The following is a 16,358-nucleotide window of genomic DNA, read 5'->3' on the forward strand; positions in this document are numbered from 1 at the left end:
GTGGAATGGTGCGCTGTGATTGGTTGAGCGGATTTATGGCATTCTGCAGAGAAAGGAGACGGAGAAAGAAAGGGAGAAAACATGGCAGTATAACACGGCGGGCGGTGTGTGTGTGGCGAGCTGTACCTCCGGGAATGGTGCAAAAAAATAAATAAACAATAAATAAAGAAGCGTTGACGCAAAAAATATGACGTCGACGTAATTTTGACGTCATCGACGCACCGCTACAGCACTAGTTCACAGCACTTGCCTGAGGACCCTTCTCATTGTGCTGAATCTCATAGGATGATAGAGGAAATGGACAGACATCATTTCAGGAGGCTGGCTGATATCAAAATGATCAAAGCAGTTAACAAAAACACATATATGCATATTACAATAAATTACTATAGGTCTGTAAGTATATAGTACTGCAGAACTCTTCAGGATTCTTCAGGCTCTTTTCTGTACAAAACAACCATAGGTTCTGCCTAAATGCACTGGCATAACTGTGGGTGCTAGATATCCTTTAAAATGTTAAACATAAATCTATGTTCCAAATATATAAGGTTTCCTGAGTTAAAAAAGAACAGCTAACAAAAGAAATTGAAGAATACTAATAGAAAACTTGCAGCCAAACTACTCAAACGGCAGTTATTCTGAGCTCAAGTCTCACTTTGGCCGGTGGGGGGCGATATCTGTGTTTCCGATTCTCGTAGCTAGACACCACAGATGTAGACGGAGCTGTGAATGATTGGCTGTTAGAAGTCTGTTTTGGTTTTTGGTAAATAGGCATGTCACAGTCTGTTTTTTCGTTAATAAAAACGTCTTTTTGAAATATATTATACAACACAGCATTAACGATACGATAAAAACAATCTCTTTAACCATAGCCATTAGTAAAATATTCAATCGATAGATTGAATGTTGATCCCTCAAACACGATGGGCAAATGTTGTGCATATAACTGTAGAAACACTGATGTGAGGAACAAGACCGTCTCATTCCACAAGTAAGCGCAAAGCTTTCACTTTAAATTGTTTAAACATTATTGGTAATTTTCGGTATGGAATTATGTTAATGCTCCCGTATTTGTTTTTATTTCAGATTCCCGCTGAAGGACCCCAACTTGCTAAAAAAGTGGCTTCAAAAATTAAGATGGAAAGACTGGAAACCTGGTCCAAATAGTAAAATTTGCTCTATCCACTTTGAAAAGAAGTGTCTTATTGAAGATGGAGAGAGAATAAGACTTCGTCCATGGGCTGTGCCGACCATCTTTTCATTCCCAAACCGTTATCCAGAAAGAAAAGTGCGTGAAACTATTTTTAAGCATAACACCCATACAGAAAAAAATAAATATTGAAATATATTTTAAAGTGTCAAAAATATATGTGGCATATATTCCAAATACATTGACGTTGTCCACTTATATTTATCATTTTGAAATATATTCTGAAATATAACAAAAATATATGATGTTAAGTGTGAAATATATTTACATTTATATCATGTAATTTAAAATATATGACAAAATATATGGTCATAAAATGTTTAGCTTGCTAAAGAAGGGTCGAAAATGTATTTTGATCATAGTAATTCCTCTACCTTTTCCCCAATACACAACAGTACAGTAGGCTACCATATTTCACTACTGTATTATGACACACAGCTATAATAAATACTGTACTTACATTTAAATGACTGCAATGTAAAATGACAGATAGTTGCTTTCCTAGGACTATTAGGCCATATTAGGTGGCCCGTACCTAACAGTAAGTGCAATTATTAGATTTATTGTTGTGTTTTATTGACATCTTTCCTGAAGTCATTTAAATATTGAAAATATGCACAATATTTATGATGCAAGTATAACAGTGACACTCCAACAGTGAAGTGCACTTAAACAATAGATAGAACTCAGTGTCTAACACTGCATACACACACTATTAAATAACTGTATTCAATTCTGTAAAAATAGGGGGAAAAAAACGCAGCATTCTGTGTGTTGTTTCCTACATAAAATTGTCATTTTAGGCCAATAAAGTCAGTAAAGGGGCAGCCGTGGCCTACTGGTTAGGGCTTCGGGCTTGTAACCAAAGGGTTGCCGGTTTGATCCCCAATCAGTAGGAAAAATGTGGGCGGGGGAAGTGGTAGAGCACTGCTCTCCCATTCCCACATCCACGGCTGAAGTGGTCTATCTAAAAAATAAACTGAAAATGTGTTGTTTGTTTGTTAAAATTTTAACTTTTTAAATTTCAAAATATATTTCAAATGAAACAATTTGCAAAAGTTAAAACATATATGAACATATATGTTGTTAGTAAATATATTGACATATAAATATATTTACATATATTTAACTAAAATATATTTATTGGGCAAATTTCAAATATTTGCATATATTCCAAAATATATTCTGAAAATATATTTCAAATATATTTCTTTTGTGTATGGGCAGGGACATGTATGTGTTTTTAAGGTTGCACAGCGTCTTTCATGTCACTGGTCACTCATTTTTAGGGTTTTCCACCAGTTTATTTCGTAAATTAATTTGTATAAATATTTCATGTATTGTAACTCAAATAATAAAGGTAATTCTTTAACAATGTGTTTTGAATAATTATAAAATGTTAGGATAATAAAGTTTAAAGTCAAGCAGGTGTGAATAGTTTTTGTGTAATTATAGTGTTACGCCAGCACAGGAAACTGGCTTGTAATTTCACGTCAACTACCCATTTAAATGTAATCCTTTTATGTTACATTTGAATTGTATTTACTTTCCGGATTCTACCCTACAGGTTAAAATCAACCCTAGAAGCAGAAGAGCTTTGGTGAGTTACACAGCGTTCTTTATTTGCATTTTGCATTATGAAATATTTCTTTGAATTACACAGGAAAGGGTGTATTTACACCCGAATGAATTTACAGAGAAAATACAATTTTAGAAAGAATTTTATGAAATTAATACTTTAATGTGAAATTATACATCAAAAATACGACACCATAGGTGATAAAATATATGACAAAGTTTAAGGTTGCACTGATGCTGCATCATTTATACTAAACCAAAGCAGCGTCAGCTTTTATTCAGCATTGCATCTGTACACCACATTTTGAGGCGGCTTAGAGCTACCTTAACTCACCTGCGTATAGATTTGTGATGCGAGAAATTGAGCTTTTTGAAACTCAGAATTAAATTTAGCAAAATGTTTCACTATTTTGGACCGCACAAAACTTCACACACGGGCGCCACCTGCTGGTCAAAACCGTGTAATTTCAACAGCAACAACAAAAAAGAACACGCAGAAAGACATATTTTACAATTGAACAGTTTTACAGTTTTCTTGAAAGTGAAACACTAAAGTGCAATCTAAATATCCTCAAATACTGTTATATATGAAATGTTTGTTTAAAATATATTTGTAGGACTTGTTTTGTGGAGGGCTTGACTAATCATTCCTACATAAGACTACTAGACCTTTTTTATTATACAAATGTGCCATTAAAACGCTTACATTATAAAGCCATGTAGACATTGGTTCACTGAGATTGAAGCCATTTGAAACAGTTATGACCTAATGAAGCCTTTACTGAAATCATGTGACTCCAAATCACTGGCTCAAAGCAAAAACAAAGCAGTGTTTCAAACATATCCATCAGTAGTACAAATGCCTTTTAACTGCTTTGTTCATTAATGGTGATTGGTGACCAAATCCTCTTCCCTGTCATTTGCATTTTTAGGGAAGTGTAGGTGACTCAAACTCCAATCTTCAAGCAGCTTCTGATATGAAAGCAGAAACCTCACAGACGTCTTACTCAGAAAACCCTCAGCACAGAACTACAGAGAAGAGTTTACACCTGAACAAAACAGAAAATCATTCCAGCCAGAGAGCTTACCCACAGAGCATTACCACACAGCAGCTGACTGAAACAGAAAAAAGGTCTGCAGCTTCTTATCAGATGCACACAACGTGTTGATGTTATTCTTTTTTAATTGTTATTCTTTTCATTTGTTTGTTCAGCCCGCCATGGACCATTCTGGGTGATGAAGGTCTGGACAGAAGCATGACTATACCGAGTTTCTTTCACAGTGGATACTGTTTGCCCAATGTAATGGACATTTTTACATTTGTTCTTCATATAAAATGTGTGTAAAGACATTGTAATATAATTACAAAAATTTAGTTCAACCCATTAACATTTGTCTGTTGTTTCTTCTTCAGAAAATTCGCTGGACTGGAGACAATGAATTAAATATTGTAAGTAATCATGTGGTACTGTTGAATACATATGAAGAAAATCTTAATTATACATTTTCTGTTATCTCTTAATCAGATGCCTCATGTGGCTTATGGTGTTCTAGGACAAACAAAACCCCATATAATTGAGGTAAGGCTGTTTACGTCAGAACTGCTATGCAGCTGGGGGTTTTTTATTATAAATGGGTGTGTGCTAGTGGCTAAGGTTTCATCAGAAAGATATATTTTTGGGTACGTTTCTGGAGAATTGCATTTTTACAAAAGATGATGTAAGAAAAAGAGGTTAACCTATCAGATCCTGTCTTGCATGATGCTGTGCTGTACATAGCGAGAATAACAACTACCGTTTTAGATTAAGAATGCATTTTTTGGGGGAGAAAATAGCACTCACTGCAGCATAACTTCCGACATGACCCTATTTTCATAATTTGAGTGTTTTAATAATTGAAGAGTTCAGATGCAAAAGCCTCTAAGTGCCATCTGAAATTTTCTTCTAGAATGATCATTTTTATCAAGCTTGTATATTTAAATTCAGTAATTTCACTTTAATGGCAATGAAAATGACCTATTAATTGTCATTTAAGTGAAATTACTGAACTTAAATATACAAGCTTGATAAAAATGATCATTCTAGAAGAAAATTTCAGATGGCACTTAGAGGCTTTTGCATCTGAACTCTTCAATTGTTCTGATTTTATGAGAACAACCATAACTATAACGATAACAACACTGAGGAATGATATCATTGGAAATTATTTTTGGAAAAATGAAAAACATTGATATCAAAATCCATTTAAAGCAGCAGAGAACATAACTGCAGCATATCACCCCTTGGTGTGGATGCTAATATAGTATAGTTACTTTTTTGTGTGTTTGGGCCTTTATAGATAATAGAGCAGAATAATAACCTTTTTTTACCTTTCTCTCAGGTTAAAGAGAGGTGGGAATGGCTTGGGCTGGATGTTAGAGGCCCGTTCTCTCCAACAGTAGACAAGCACACGCACATCATGACCCTGACTGACTACCATTCCAAATGGGTGGAAGCTTTTCCTTTGACTCAGAAACTCAGCCAGGATGTGGCCCAGTGTCTTGCCGAAGTCTTCAGTCAGCAGGGATACCCTCTCGGAATTCTCTCCCGGCTTCCTAGGCGGATCCTCTTGGAAGTAAGAGATACATAGACTACCTTTCTTTCAAAAGTTTGGGCTCAGTAAGATTTAAAAAAGACAAGAGATCAATGCTTTTTTATTTAGCAAGAGCACATTAAATTGATCAAAAGTGACAGTAAAGACTTTTACATTGTTACAAGAAAAATCGTTAAACACTTTTTTTAGGGTCCAATTCTCACTATTAACTAGTTGCATATTACTAGGATATTGGCTGTTTATTAGTACTTATAAAGCACATATTAATGCCTTATTCTGCATGACAATTGAGGCCGGTGGTGTGACTGATGCGCTCCGCACAGGTCTCTTGTTGTTTCTCATGGAGGAGTTTTGGGAGTGATGACAGTGAAGGACGAGAGAGGACCCAGCCTGTACTATTTTATGTTATGTTTTGTTTTATGTGTCTTTTACTTTCATTTTGTGGTTATTTATTGATTTAAGTTATGAGATGTTCGCCGGTTCCCACCTCCTTCTTCCCTGAACAACTAACCTCGTTACAACCATATTCTACATCCCTTAATCCTACCCAATATCTAAACTTAACAACTACCTTACTAACTATTAATAAGCAGTAATTAGGAGTTTGAGGCAAAAGTCGTAGTTAATATTTAGTTAATAGTGAGAAATTGAGAATTGGACCTTAAACTAAAGTGTGACTGAAAAATCTATTTAAAATAAATGAATAATATTTCACAGTATTACTTTTTTAACTGTATTTTTTATTTAAAAACATGCAGCTTTGTTGACCTTAAGAGACTTCTGTTAGAAACATTAAAAAGAAAAATCGTAACCCCAATGTTTGATTTGTAGTGTGAATCTACAAATTCCTTTTTCAGTCATTTGTTTTGGAAAAAACAGTTCAGTTTCATATAATTGATTAATGGTCATCGTTTTCCTTCTTTCTGTCAGATTAACCGTGAGTTGAAGAAACGGCTGAGATTGAATGCAAATGCTTTGGTGATACACCACCGTCAAACTGGTTACATGGACTTGGTCACCGAATCACTTCTTAATGAGTACGACATCTTCAGACATTTAACTGCCAATATCGCTTTTGAATTATTTTCAATGTATCCAATATGTGATGTGACTTGATTTAACACTAATATTAGCTTTTTCACAGAAATGGCATTTAACTGTTTCATGATCAATCATTTTTTTATAATGGTGGAAAAAAGCTGTACTGTAAAAATGTATTGTTTCTACATGTCAAGCATTACTTATTGTGTGTTTTAGGATGCTGGATGAGCTGGTAAAGAAACACAGCAGCATCTGGCACATCCACCTCCCTGCTGCCACTCTGCGCCTCTGCTGCACGAATCACCCCACTACCAAAGACAAACCCTTCACCCGCATGTATGCCAGTGACCCGCCATTCTCCTCATCACCCAGAGAACTGCCTGTAAGCCACCATGTCACTCACAGTTTACAATACATGCTGACTCATTTTCTTGATTTGTACTGTACTGTACTGTAAATCGACGGTTTACTTATTCTTGTGTTTGGTCTCTATAGTACAGTGCTACTGATATTCGCTTGAGTTCTTTTGTCATCCCAACCACTGAAGCCAACAATCTAGGAGCTGTGTCAGAAACTTCGGTAAGAGGCCTGATTACAAATGAAATGGGATTCTGTTGTTTGATTGGGTATGATTTGTGACCATATTTTTTTAAACCCTATTTTTCAGGTCCACCGCTTGCAGGATCAGATTTTTTCCAAGTAAAGAAACTAAACATTTTGTCAAGTTTACATGACCTCATGTTTTTTCCATGTATATAGACTGTAAGTAAAGCAAGTATGCACTGTTGCCTTGTACAAATATGATAAAGAAATAAAATTATTTTGAAAACGGTAAAAGAAGCAATATATTGCCTTTCATGTCCTTGTTTTTCTTCTTTCATGCTATAGTTAGTTACAGCTTTGTTCAATGATAGTTCAAATTTGATTGGCGTTTCACTATTGATATTGAGAAGTTTCACTGTTTGTATCTCTTTGCTTGTCTGTGTTACAGACAGAGTGTGAATTTTAGTGGTGGGAATTTTACAGAACAACAGATGAATTTTACAATAACCACATTATATGGTTTATTTGCTATATGCTAATTAGATATATCAAATTAAAACAAGGATAGTTCATTAAAAATGTTTGTCATCATGCGCTTTTTTTTTTTCTTTGCTATTTTCCTTCATGTTCCAAAGAAGAAAAAGTCATACTGGTATTGAGCAACATGAGGGTGAGTAAATGATACGATTGTCATTTTTGGATGAACTATCCCTTTAAATAGTACTGAGACTGGTTGTGAAACCAGCAGTGACGACCCAGTGCTTCAGGTGACGCTACTGAGCAATTTTGGCACTTCAAGGGAACAGAAGAAGAGCTGCAAGATAAACGAGTTTCTTGCTTATGCTTCAATGTTGCTATCGGAATTATCGTATTTACTAGTTTCCTAGTTAAAATTTTGGACATGAACGCACTCTCAAGTCAAAATTTGAATGCGATGAGCTCGTAATCACCACTTCATAAGTGGAAAGTAGGATATTTCTGATAGCAACCCATTAGTTGTGATGAACTGTACCAGTCTTCGTAAATGCATGCAGCTGGCTTCTTAACAAAAGTTGCAAAGTCAAACATACGTTTACAATCGGCATTGATTTAAAATGAAAAAAGTAATCATAGGAATTGGTGGGTGAGTAAACCAAACGCTACAAGGTTTTTATATTTTCCCTTTTCCAGTCCCATAATTATGAATTATGAAATGATGTGACAGGATGACAAATGGAGGAAAGACCACTCTGAGTAAAAGCCTTCAGGAGCTTCTGTGTAATAGCTGTGTTATTTCTCAAGACAACTTTTTCAAGGTACCACACCTTATATCTTAATTCATTTTTATTTTTTATCTAAGTAGGTATAAGCATGTATCTGACAAATCCTAATTAATGTGTCTATTTCTCAGGATGACTCACTGGTCCCTACTGATATCAATGGCTTTAAGCAATATGACAGTAAGAACAGTTCTGTTATTTACTTATCAGATTTGCTTTTGACCACAGCACACACACACACACACACACACACACACACACACACACACACACACACACACACACACATATATATTTATATATTTATTTATTTATTTATACACACACACACATATATATGTGTGTGTGTGTGTGTGTGTGTGTGTGTATATATATAAGAATACATGCAGCCTTTGTGAGATTAAAAGACTACTTTCAAAAGCATAAAAAACCCAAAATGTTTCCAAAAAATTTGCCTGGGTATGTGTATACACACACACTCACACACAGACAGGGGTTGGACAATGAAACTGAAACCTGGTTTTATACCACAATAACTTCAGGGTACAAATGTTTGAACCGTTAGGTTTACATGGTCCTCCAGAATGGTTCTGTAGTTTTTGGCCCATTAAGCAAACCATCACCCCATGCTTCACTCTGGAAATCTCTGAAACCAACATTTGGCCTCGGAACGAGTGACCAAAGTTTTGGTTATAGCTGCCCGACCATGAATATTGACTCTGTGGAGCTCCCCACAAACAGTTTTGGTGGAAACGATGCACATCTAATTCTGCAGTGAGTTGGGCTGCTGTGGATTCATGTTTTTTATTTGGATACAATCTGGGTTAGTACCTGGACATCCCTTTCAGACAGCTTCCAATCCTCTTGCGTTGACAGTTACTCCTGTAATAGCTCTCTATACACCACAAAGACTTGCTGTCCTGGTCACAGATGAGCCAGCAAGTTGTGCTCCAACAATTTGTCCTCTTTTGAACTCTGTGTCTCCACTTTATGTTGTGTGGATTGCAATATTTTATGTACAACTGTGCTATTGCTCTGCTAATTCAATCTTCACACTCTGCTCTTACTGATGGAGTGTAAAATCAGTAAAGATTTGTTGTTCCAAATTATAATGCAAGTGACATATCAGTAGGATTTCAGTACAATAAACATTCAAATCAATCCATTTAAAAATGAGTTTTCATGTGTTTCTAAACCCACTTTACGTTTCTCTTTGTGAGCTTTGGTTGGGGGTGGCTTAAATGCAACTTTATACACAAATGCCAGCCTGCATGAAAAGGTTCTTGAGACTCCAGAGACACCAGTGGCTTCAAACACATTTTTGCTGCTCAACGCTGGCTTTTTTTATAGCTGCCCTTTTAATACAGTTAATTTGTTTGACAGAAACTTTCCTCAAGTCTTTATCTGAGCGAGCTCTTCTGTGTTTTAAATCACTCACAAATCTTTTGACAGTTAAATATTTAACAAACCTGTCTTGAGATTGATACCAGTTATCTAAAAAGATATGAGAAATAAAACAAACAAGCAAACTTTCTTGAAAAACTAAAATCTGAATGTTTATTGTACTAAAATCCTCCTGATATGTCACTTGCATAATCATTTTGAACAGTGTATAGGTGTGAAACCTCCAACACTATATTGGCCAGTGTTTCAGTATTTATATAATATAATTATATATTTTAACAAAACTCCTCTGCAGGTTTGGATGCCCTGCATATGGACAGGATGATGGGAGACATTGGCTTGTGGCAGGAGGATCCTGAGTGCTTCATGACATCTCGTGGTTGTGCATTGAAATCCACAGCATCAGAGTCACCCAATGTGTTTGTTCTTATAGTGGAGGGATTCCTCATTTTTAATCATAAGTAATGTTTTATTTTGATTGTTTTATTTAGATTTTAGTTCAACAGACTACCTTTTATGTGAGATAAAGACTCACTGAAATTGTTTGACTTTTTAATGAAAAGTCATACTGAATTAAGTTTTTGTACAGTCTGGAAAGCAAGATTGGACAGAATTGGTCAATCTCAGTGGAAGAAATTCACTTTCTTATTAAGAGATTTATTCCTATTAATAGAAAGTTTAAGGGCCCTATTTTAACAATCTAAGCGCATGGTCTAAAGCGCAGGGTGCAAGTGCATCCACTTTTGCTAGTTTAACGACAGGAAAAATGGTCGGGGCACCATGGCATGGTCTAAAAGGGTTATCCATATTCTCTTAATGAGTAATGGGTGTGTTTTGGGCGTAACGTGAAATAAACCAACCAGAGTCTCATCTCCCATTATTATGATTATGATATTTTGTGGTCACCACTTAGACAGCCAGCCATTGAGTGAGGATAGTCTACTAAGTATCTCATCACTCCAGTGAACAGGAAGGGGGCGAGAGCAAATTACAGTGCCTGACATCGTACTTGCGAGTTCACACACCTCTTTAATGTTAATTTTAGTGATCTCCGACTGGCGAAGTCGAACATCATTAGTGCCAACGTGAATAATAATCTTAGAGAATTTATGATTAACATTAGCCATCACTTTTAAATTTGCTTTGATGTCAGGCGCTCTGGCTCCCGGCAAACATGTGACTATGGTGGCTGGTATCTATTTTTTCACGTTCCGTGTAATAGAATCAACAATAACTTGGGCACATTCAACAGGATTCACAGTGGGTGTTTCACTGAGTGGGGAGAATCTATTTGTTATGGTAATCGGAGCGGAAGAGCGGTGTTTTGTCCCGTGACTACAGCGTCTCACGGTCACCCAGTTGCCCTGCTGCATGGGTTCTACAGCCGGAACCGAACAATGTACAGAGTACAATGTGCATCCAAAGCAGTATCTATAGCCCTTGCACTCTTACTATTCTCAATTAAAGTTTGGATGTGTGTCTCTAGTTCTGAAATATTCTCCGTCAGCCTGACTATCTCCCTGCATTTATCACATGTAAATCCTTTAGTGCTGACAGAAGGCTATGCTATACATGTGACACGAAGGGCAAGTGACAATAAGAGGAGAAGATGGCATGACTCACCGTGTTTGTTGACTGATCCTACTCACCACAGTTGTTTGATGGACTCGTAAAAGGCGCGCGAGAAAAAAACAAATGAGTAAAGACTGCAGGCACGGATGGTGTGAGCGCGCGAGAGAAAAAAGTTAAGTACTTTAGTACTTATCTAATTTACTTTAAGTACTAGATTAAAAAGTTTGTTGAGACAAACTTTAAGTTTGCTTGAGAAAGTTTGGACCAGAAAGTTTGAAGAAGTTTTACTAGCATGTTAACAGGTTCAATTGGATTACTAGCGTGTTGTGTTAGCGATAGCGGTGTCAGGTTAATGTGTGGTGATGAGTAAGTTATATTTAGCAATATAAACAACAAGGAATGATAGTAAATAAAGATTCAAAACAGAAAGTTACATGGAGCATACAGACGCAAACCACTCAGCAGCAAGACAGACAGGAGCAATCAATCTGACAGGAGCAATCGAGCAATCAATCGATGTGTCCAGTAGAATCAAGTGGAACTTCTTCTTCTTCTTCTTCTTGTTACTGGCCACTCACTCCTTAGGAGTATTAATCAAGTGGATCAAAACCTTTCATCAAAGTTATACATGAATTTTGAACAATACCCGTTCTTGTCTTAGGACAACTTTGATGAACTTTTTTGATCCACTTCAGATTTTGACTACTGTATATATTTATTATTTTTTTGGGCAGTTTGCTAGTCTAGAGCATTTCGGTGTGTGTTAACACAAATACCAAGGAGGAGAGACATCAGCAATAATATTAGAGAAGCGATTGCTGCTGCCCATCAATCTAGGAAGGATTACAAGGCCCTTTCAAAACAAATTTAATTTCATCATTCTACAGTGATGAAGATTATTCACAAGTGGAAACATTCAAGACAGTTGCCAATCTTTCCAGGAGTGGACGTCCCAGCAAATTCACCCCATGAAGACCATATTAGACCATATAGTGCTCAGAGAAATTGCAAACAAACTCAGACTCTACAGGCCTCAGTTATTATGTTAAATGTTAAAATTCATGACAGTACAAGGTTACAGTACAAAGTTCATGACGTTCATGATGGCTTAGGTTTGCAAAGTTACATCTGAACAAACCAAAAGATATTAACCAATACCAGACACAGCATATCAGCAAAAACACTTCATACCAGCTGTCAAGCACAGTAACGATATAATCAATATTATTCACTTCTCCTGTCAGTGGGCCAATTCAGTTCAGTTTGGGTATAGATACACAAAAATTCTGTCAGGACCACTACCGTCAAATATGATTGACAATTAGCATACAGTTTGGATTGGCGGAATGGTTCCGTTCTGGGCGAGAACTCCCTGCGCATCCATGCAGCCTAGCATGGATAAGAGCAGGGAGAGCAGCAATAATCCCCCTTGGGGTAAACAGAACAGAACCAACATGAAAATTTGCAAATATATTTAATTCAAGATTTAAAGTACAACATTATTCAATAATTATTCTGATTCAAGGGGAATAAGAATGTCAAATCCTGACTGGGCGAGAGGAGGAGCTGGGGATGGAGGAGGGTAATTTGCTCCTGAGAAACGCGATAGCTGCTGATAATACTGAAGGAGCTTATATATGTATACGGTGATAGGTGTCGTATTCCTATAGGTAGATGTGGATCAGCTGAGGGTCAGCTGATGCGAGCTTGACTAACGTGACCTGCCAGAACTAACGCTATGCTTGATTATGCTGTATTTCTCGTGATTGAACAGTTTAATGTGTTTTCATGCATGTATGTTGTACTTACAGGCCTCTTAATAGCTTGTTCAACAAGAAGTACTTCCTGCAGATCCCTTATGAAACATGCAAAGAGAGAAGAAGGTAGGAACAAGACTCCTGTTAGTCTCAGTCGAAACAATGTTCATCAAACTCATCTGTCACCTTCATATCTTTCTAATCAATAGCTCAAGAGTCTATGTGCCTCCAGATCCACCAGGATACTTTGATGGGTATGTTTGGCCCATGTACCTGAAAAACAGAAAAGCGATGGAAGAAACTGTAAATGACATAGGTACTATAATATGTTAATGCACAGTTAATTCACCTTTATTGTGGTAAATTGTGTAAGTGTGGCTGAAAGTCTTCTCACTTTATACAGTGTTTCTGGATGGCACACAGAAGAGAGAGACGTTGCTCTCAACAGTTCTTGCAGACATTCAGGAAATGCTTATGGTGACAGAGATGAGTTATCATGTGAGTAATTCAGCACTAATATCGCAGGATTCTTGTTATTAGTGCAATGATTTTGCAATTAACATCATTTATCTCTTTGAATTTAATTCCTAGATTGTGAGGACCAACATTTCAAGCTGACTGTTTTAGCAAGTATACTATAAATACTGTGTTCATCAGAGCATTCATTAATGGCTTATTTCACTTCCTCATTAAAGTTCCTCATTTTGGCGCTAACTATGTGACTCGTATGAAAAACTAAAGAACATGCATTAATATTCCTCAAAATAAGTGAATGAACCGATTACACTCGACATTTGATGCAGTTAATCTTAAGAAACAAATGATTTTTTTTAATGAAATGTTTTGCTTTGTCTACAAATATATGTACAAAGATTATGTACAAAGCAAATGTATTCATCTTTTTTAGAGAGGAAAAAGTCATGTGACTGAAACAGATTAATGTGTTACGCAATCTATTACGCAAAATATTCAAACACTGTGTAGATATTTGTACAGTGCAGTGTTTAACAAATTAAATACTTTCATTTATCCCTATAATGTTTGCTGTGTTCAGTATGTTAATAAAGACATAATGGGAATATTTTGAATGAGCAAAATTAACCTAAAATATGCATTTATTTTCCTTTATTTATTTATTTATTTATTTATTGTATTTTACACTCAAGAAACAAGAATTAAAGGGATAGTTCACCCAAAATGAAAATTGTCATTACTCACCCTCATGTCGTTCCAAATCCAAATAACTTGCGTTCATCTTTGAAACACAAATAAAGATATGTTGGTAACACTTTATAATAATGGTCCGTCATTAATAAGTAACTATGCAGGAAGTAATGAAGGACTAATGAGTAGTTCTACATTAACACTTCAGCTACTACTATTAACTAATAAAGAAACAAGCTTAACTAATCAGTAAGTAATATAACATTTAGGAGATTATTCCTTATTAGGTAATCAATAATTACTTAATGAGATTAGCTTCATTAATAACTATTAACTAACTGACAAATTATAAAGAACATTATCTTGTGTCTGAAACATAATCAGTCATCACTTTTACTATGAAAATAGTCATAAAATACATCACTATTTACTCAAGTGTTACCTAGTCACTATGCAGGAACTACTAGTGATCTGGACCATTATTTTTATTTTTATTTATTTATTTATTTGTTTATTCACAGAACACAACAAGTTCATATTTACAGATTTAAAGAAGATACCATTCTGTAAAAAAGGACTCCCCAGAAGCCATACCGGCTTATAAATAGGGCCCTTCAAGACACATAATCAGCATTAATAACAACAAATAATAATCCACCCACCCAATACCCCACACCAACACCCCACACCAACAACAACACCCATTTTAAAGTGAAAAACATCTTTTTCACTTTAAAATAATGGTCCAGATCACAAGTAGTCCTTAAAGAGTGACTAGGTAACACTTTGAGTAAGTAGTGATGCATTTTATGACCACGTTGAAGGTAAAAGAAGATAATTGCTAACGTCTCAGACACGATAATGTTGTGATTAGTAATTAATTAGTTGTCATAATTACTTATTAGTTCTTAATGATGCCAATCTCATTAAGTAACTATTGATTACCTAATAAGGAACTATCTTAGTCCTAAATTCGATATTACTTACTGATTAGTTAATATTGTTTCCATATTAGTTAATAGTAGTAGCTGAGGTGTTAATGTAGAACTACTCATAAGTCCTTCATTACTTCCTGCCTAGTTACTTATTAGTGACGGACCATTATTCTAAAGTGTTACCGATATTTTTAATGAAACCTGAGAGATTTCAATCCCTCCAAGTCCATGGAACCAAAATTGTGACCGTTAAAAAAGTTAATAATGACATTATAAACATAATCCATTAGAATCGAGTGGTTAAATTTAAGTCTTCTGAAGACACAATCGATTTATCTGAAGAACAGATTTAATTTATGCTTTTATTCACAATAAACAACGCACGGACATAGAGAGCATCAATTGTTTGATTTGTGAGAACAAACCTCACCAGTCAACTTCATGCATGGATGTTTGAGATTCCACAAGAAGGTTTGTTCTTGTGTGTCGAGGAAGTACGATTGAGCTTGTAATGCTTGCGTTTGGAATAACATGAGGGTGAGCAATTCGTGACAGAATTTTCATGTTTGGGTGAACTGTGCCTTTAAGACAAATACAAAGTTCTGTCATGAAACTAGATGGCTCAGGCCGATAGGTCCTTAACTCAATCTGCTTGCAGTTACATCATTCTCTATAGGGCACAGCTAATTTATCAGTAGCCAATGAGCTCGCTGCTCAGCCTTCAAATACTTGCTCAGCATTTGCTGTAGCAGTTGCAGCACTTTAAAAAAAAAAAAAAACCTTCCCCAGCTCCACCTGTATCTGCTACGGGTAATTCATGTATGCCATATTGTGCAGCAGCAGCATGTCTTGTATGTACAGTATTGGCAGAAGTAAGTCCCGTACTTGCTCTGCAGCAGCAGCGTAGCAGATTTATTATCCTAAGACTAAACATATCAACATTGTCATACCATTACCATACCAAACACTCCAAGAGTTTTCATGACAGAGCTGTGATTGAGCTAGTTCTGTCAAGGTTTGTGGGCCAGTCTTTTGTAGGGTAGCCTTGTGGTTGGGATGAAGATTCCTTGAAAGATCCAAAACAACCCAAAGTGCTATTGTACAGGCCAGATGGCAAGGATGTGCTGTTAAATTTACCCTGATATGAATTTGTAGTGGCCCTATACATGAACTTGAATCTTTTTGATGATTAAAGTTTTGCATAATGTTCTGCTGCATAATTGTAACAATCACCAGTGAGAGTGGCCAGGATTTCTATCAGAGGGCACTCCAACCTGGACAATCACCACACATCCACGGACTC

General features: G+C 36.0%; 2 protein-coding genes across 3 annotated transcripts; both read left to right on the forward strand.

Annotated features, from left to right (window-relative positions):
* Positions 1-700: 700 nt before the first annotated feature.
* Positions 701-7,261, forward strand: LOC311306026 (uncharacterized protein). The gene is made up of 12 exons (XM_084434176.1): positions 701-991; positions 1,087-1,288; positions 2,778-2,810; positions 3,721-3,920; positions 4,002-4,089; positions 4,203-4,238; positions 4,315-4,368; positions 5,168-5,401; positions 6,311-6,417; positions 6,638-6,803; positions 6,917-7,000; positions 7,089-7,261. The coding sequence occupies exons 1-12, from the start codon at positions 924-926 to the stop codon at positions 7,122-7,124; spliced, it is 1,308 nt and encodes a 435-aa protein (XP_084290302.1). The 5' UTR covers positions 701-923; the 3' UTR covers positions 7,125-7,261.
* Positions 7,262-7,755: 494 nt separating this feature from the next.
* On the forward strand, positions 7,756-14,049 carry nmrk1 (nicotinamide riboside kinase 1). 2 transcript variants are annotated; one of them, XM_084421265.1, is made up of 8 exons: positions 7,756-8,087; positions 8,169-8,259; positions 8,355-8,403; positions 9,923-10,088; positions 13,011-13,082; positions 13,166-13,272; positions 13,360-13,454; positions 13,548-14,049. In XM_084421265.1, exons 1-8 carry the CDS (start codon positions 8,059-8,061, stop codon positions 13,572-13,574), a joined length of 636 nt encoding a protein of 211 aa, XP_084277391.1. In that variant the 5' UTR covers positions 7,756-8,058; the 3' UTR covers positions 13,575-14,049. The 2 variants fall into 2 exon arrangements, with proteins under 2 accessions (XP_084277391.1, XP_084277392.1); XM_084421266.1 differs by having other exon boundaries at positions 7,952-8,083; positions 13,548-13,990.
* Positions 14,050-16,358: the final 2,309 nt, after the last annotated feature.

This window comes from Rutilus rutilus (genome assembly GCF_951802725.1).
Source record: "Rutilus rutilus genome assembly, chromosome: 1".
Classification (NCBI taxonomy): Eukaryota; Metazoa; Chordata; class Actinopteri; order Cypriniformes; family Leuciscidae; genus Rutilus; species Rutilus rutilus.

Bases quoted from the DNA above. Each gene is read 5' to 3' on its own strand.
- LOC311306026 (XM_084434176.1), top strand. From the start codon at position 924: ATGGGCAAATGTTGTGCATATAACTGTAGAAACACTGATGTGAGGAAC. The intron at 4,239-4,314 runs GTAAGTAATCAT...TCTCTTAATCAG, and splicing joins GAGACAATGAATTAAATATT to ATGCCTCATGTGGCTTATGG. The intron at 4,369-5,167 runs GTAAGGCTGTTT...CCTTTCTCTCAG, and splicing joins CAAAACCCCATATAATTGAG to GTTAAAGAGAGGTGGGAATG.
- nmrk1 (XM_084421265.1), top strand. From the start codon at position 8,059: ATGAAAAAAGTAATCATAGGAATTGGTGG. The intron at 8,260-8,354 runs GTACCACACCTT...TCTATTTCTCAG, and splicing joins CTCAAGACAACTTTTTCAAG to GATGACTCACTGGTCCCTAC. The intron at 13,273-13,359 runs GTACTATAATAT...CACTTTATACAG, and splicing joins AGAAACTGTAAATGACATAG to TGTTTCTGGATGGCACACAG.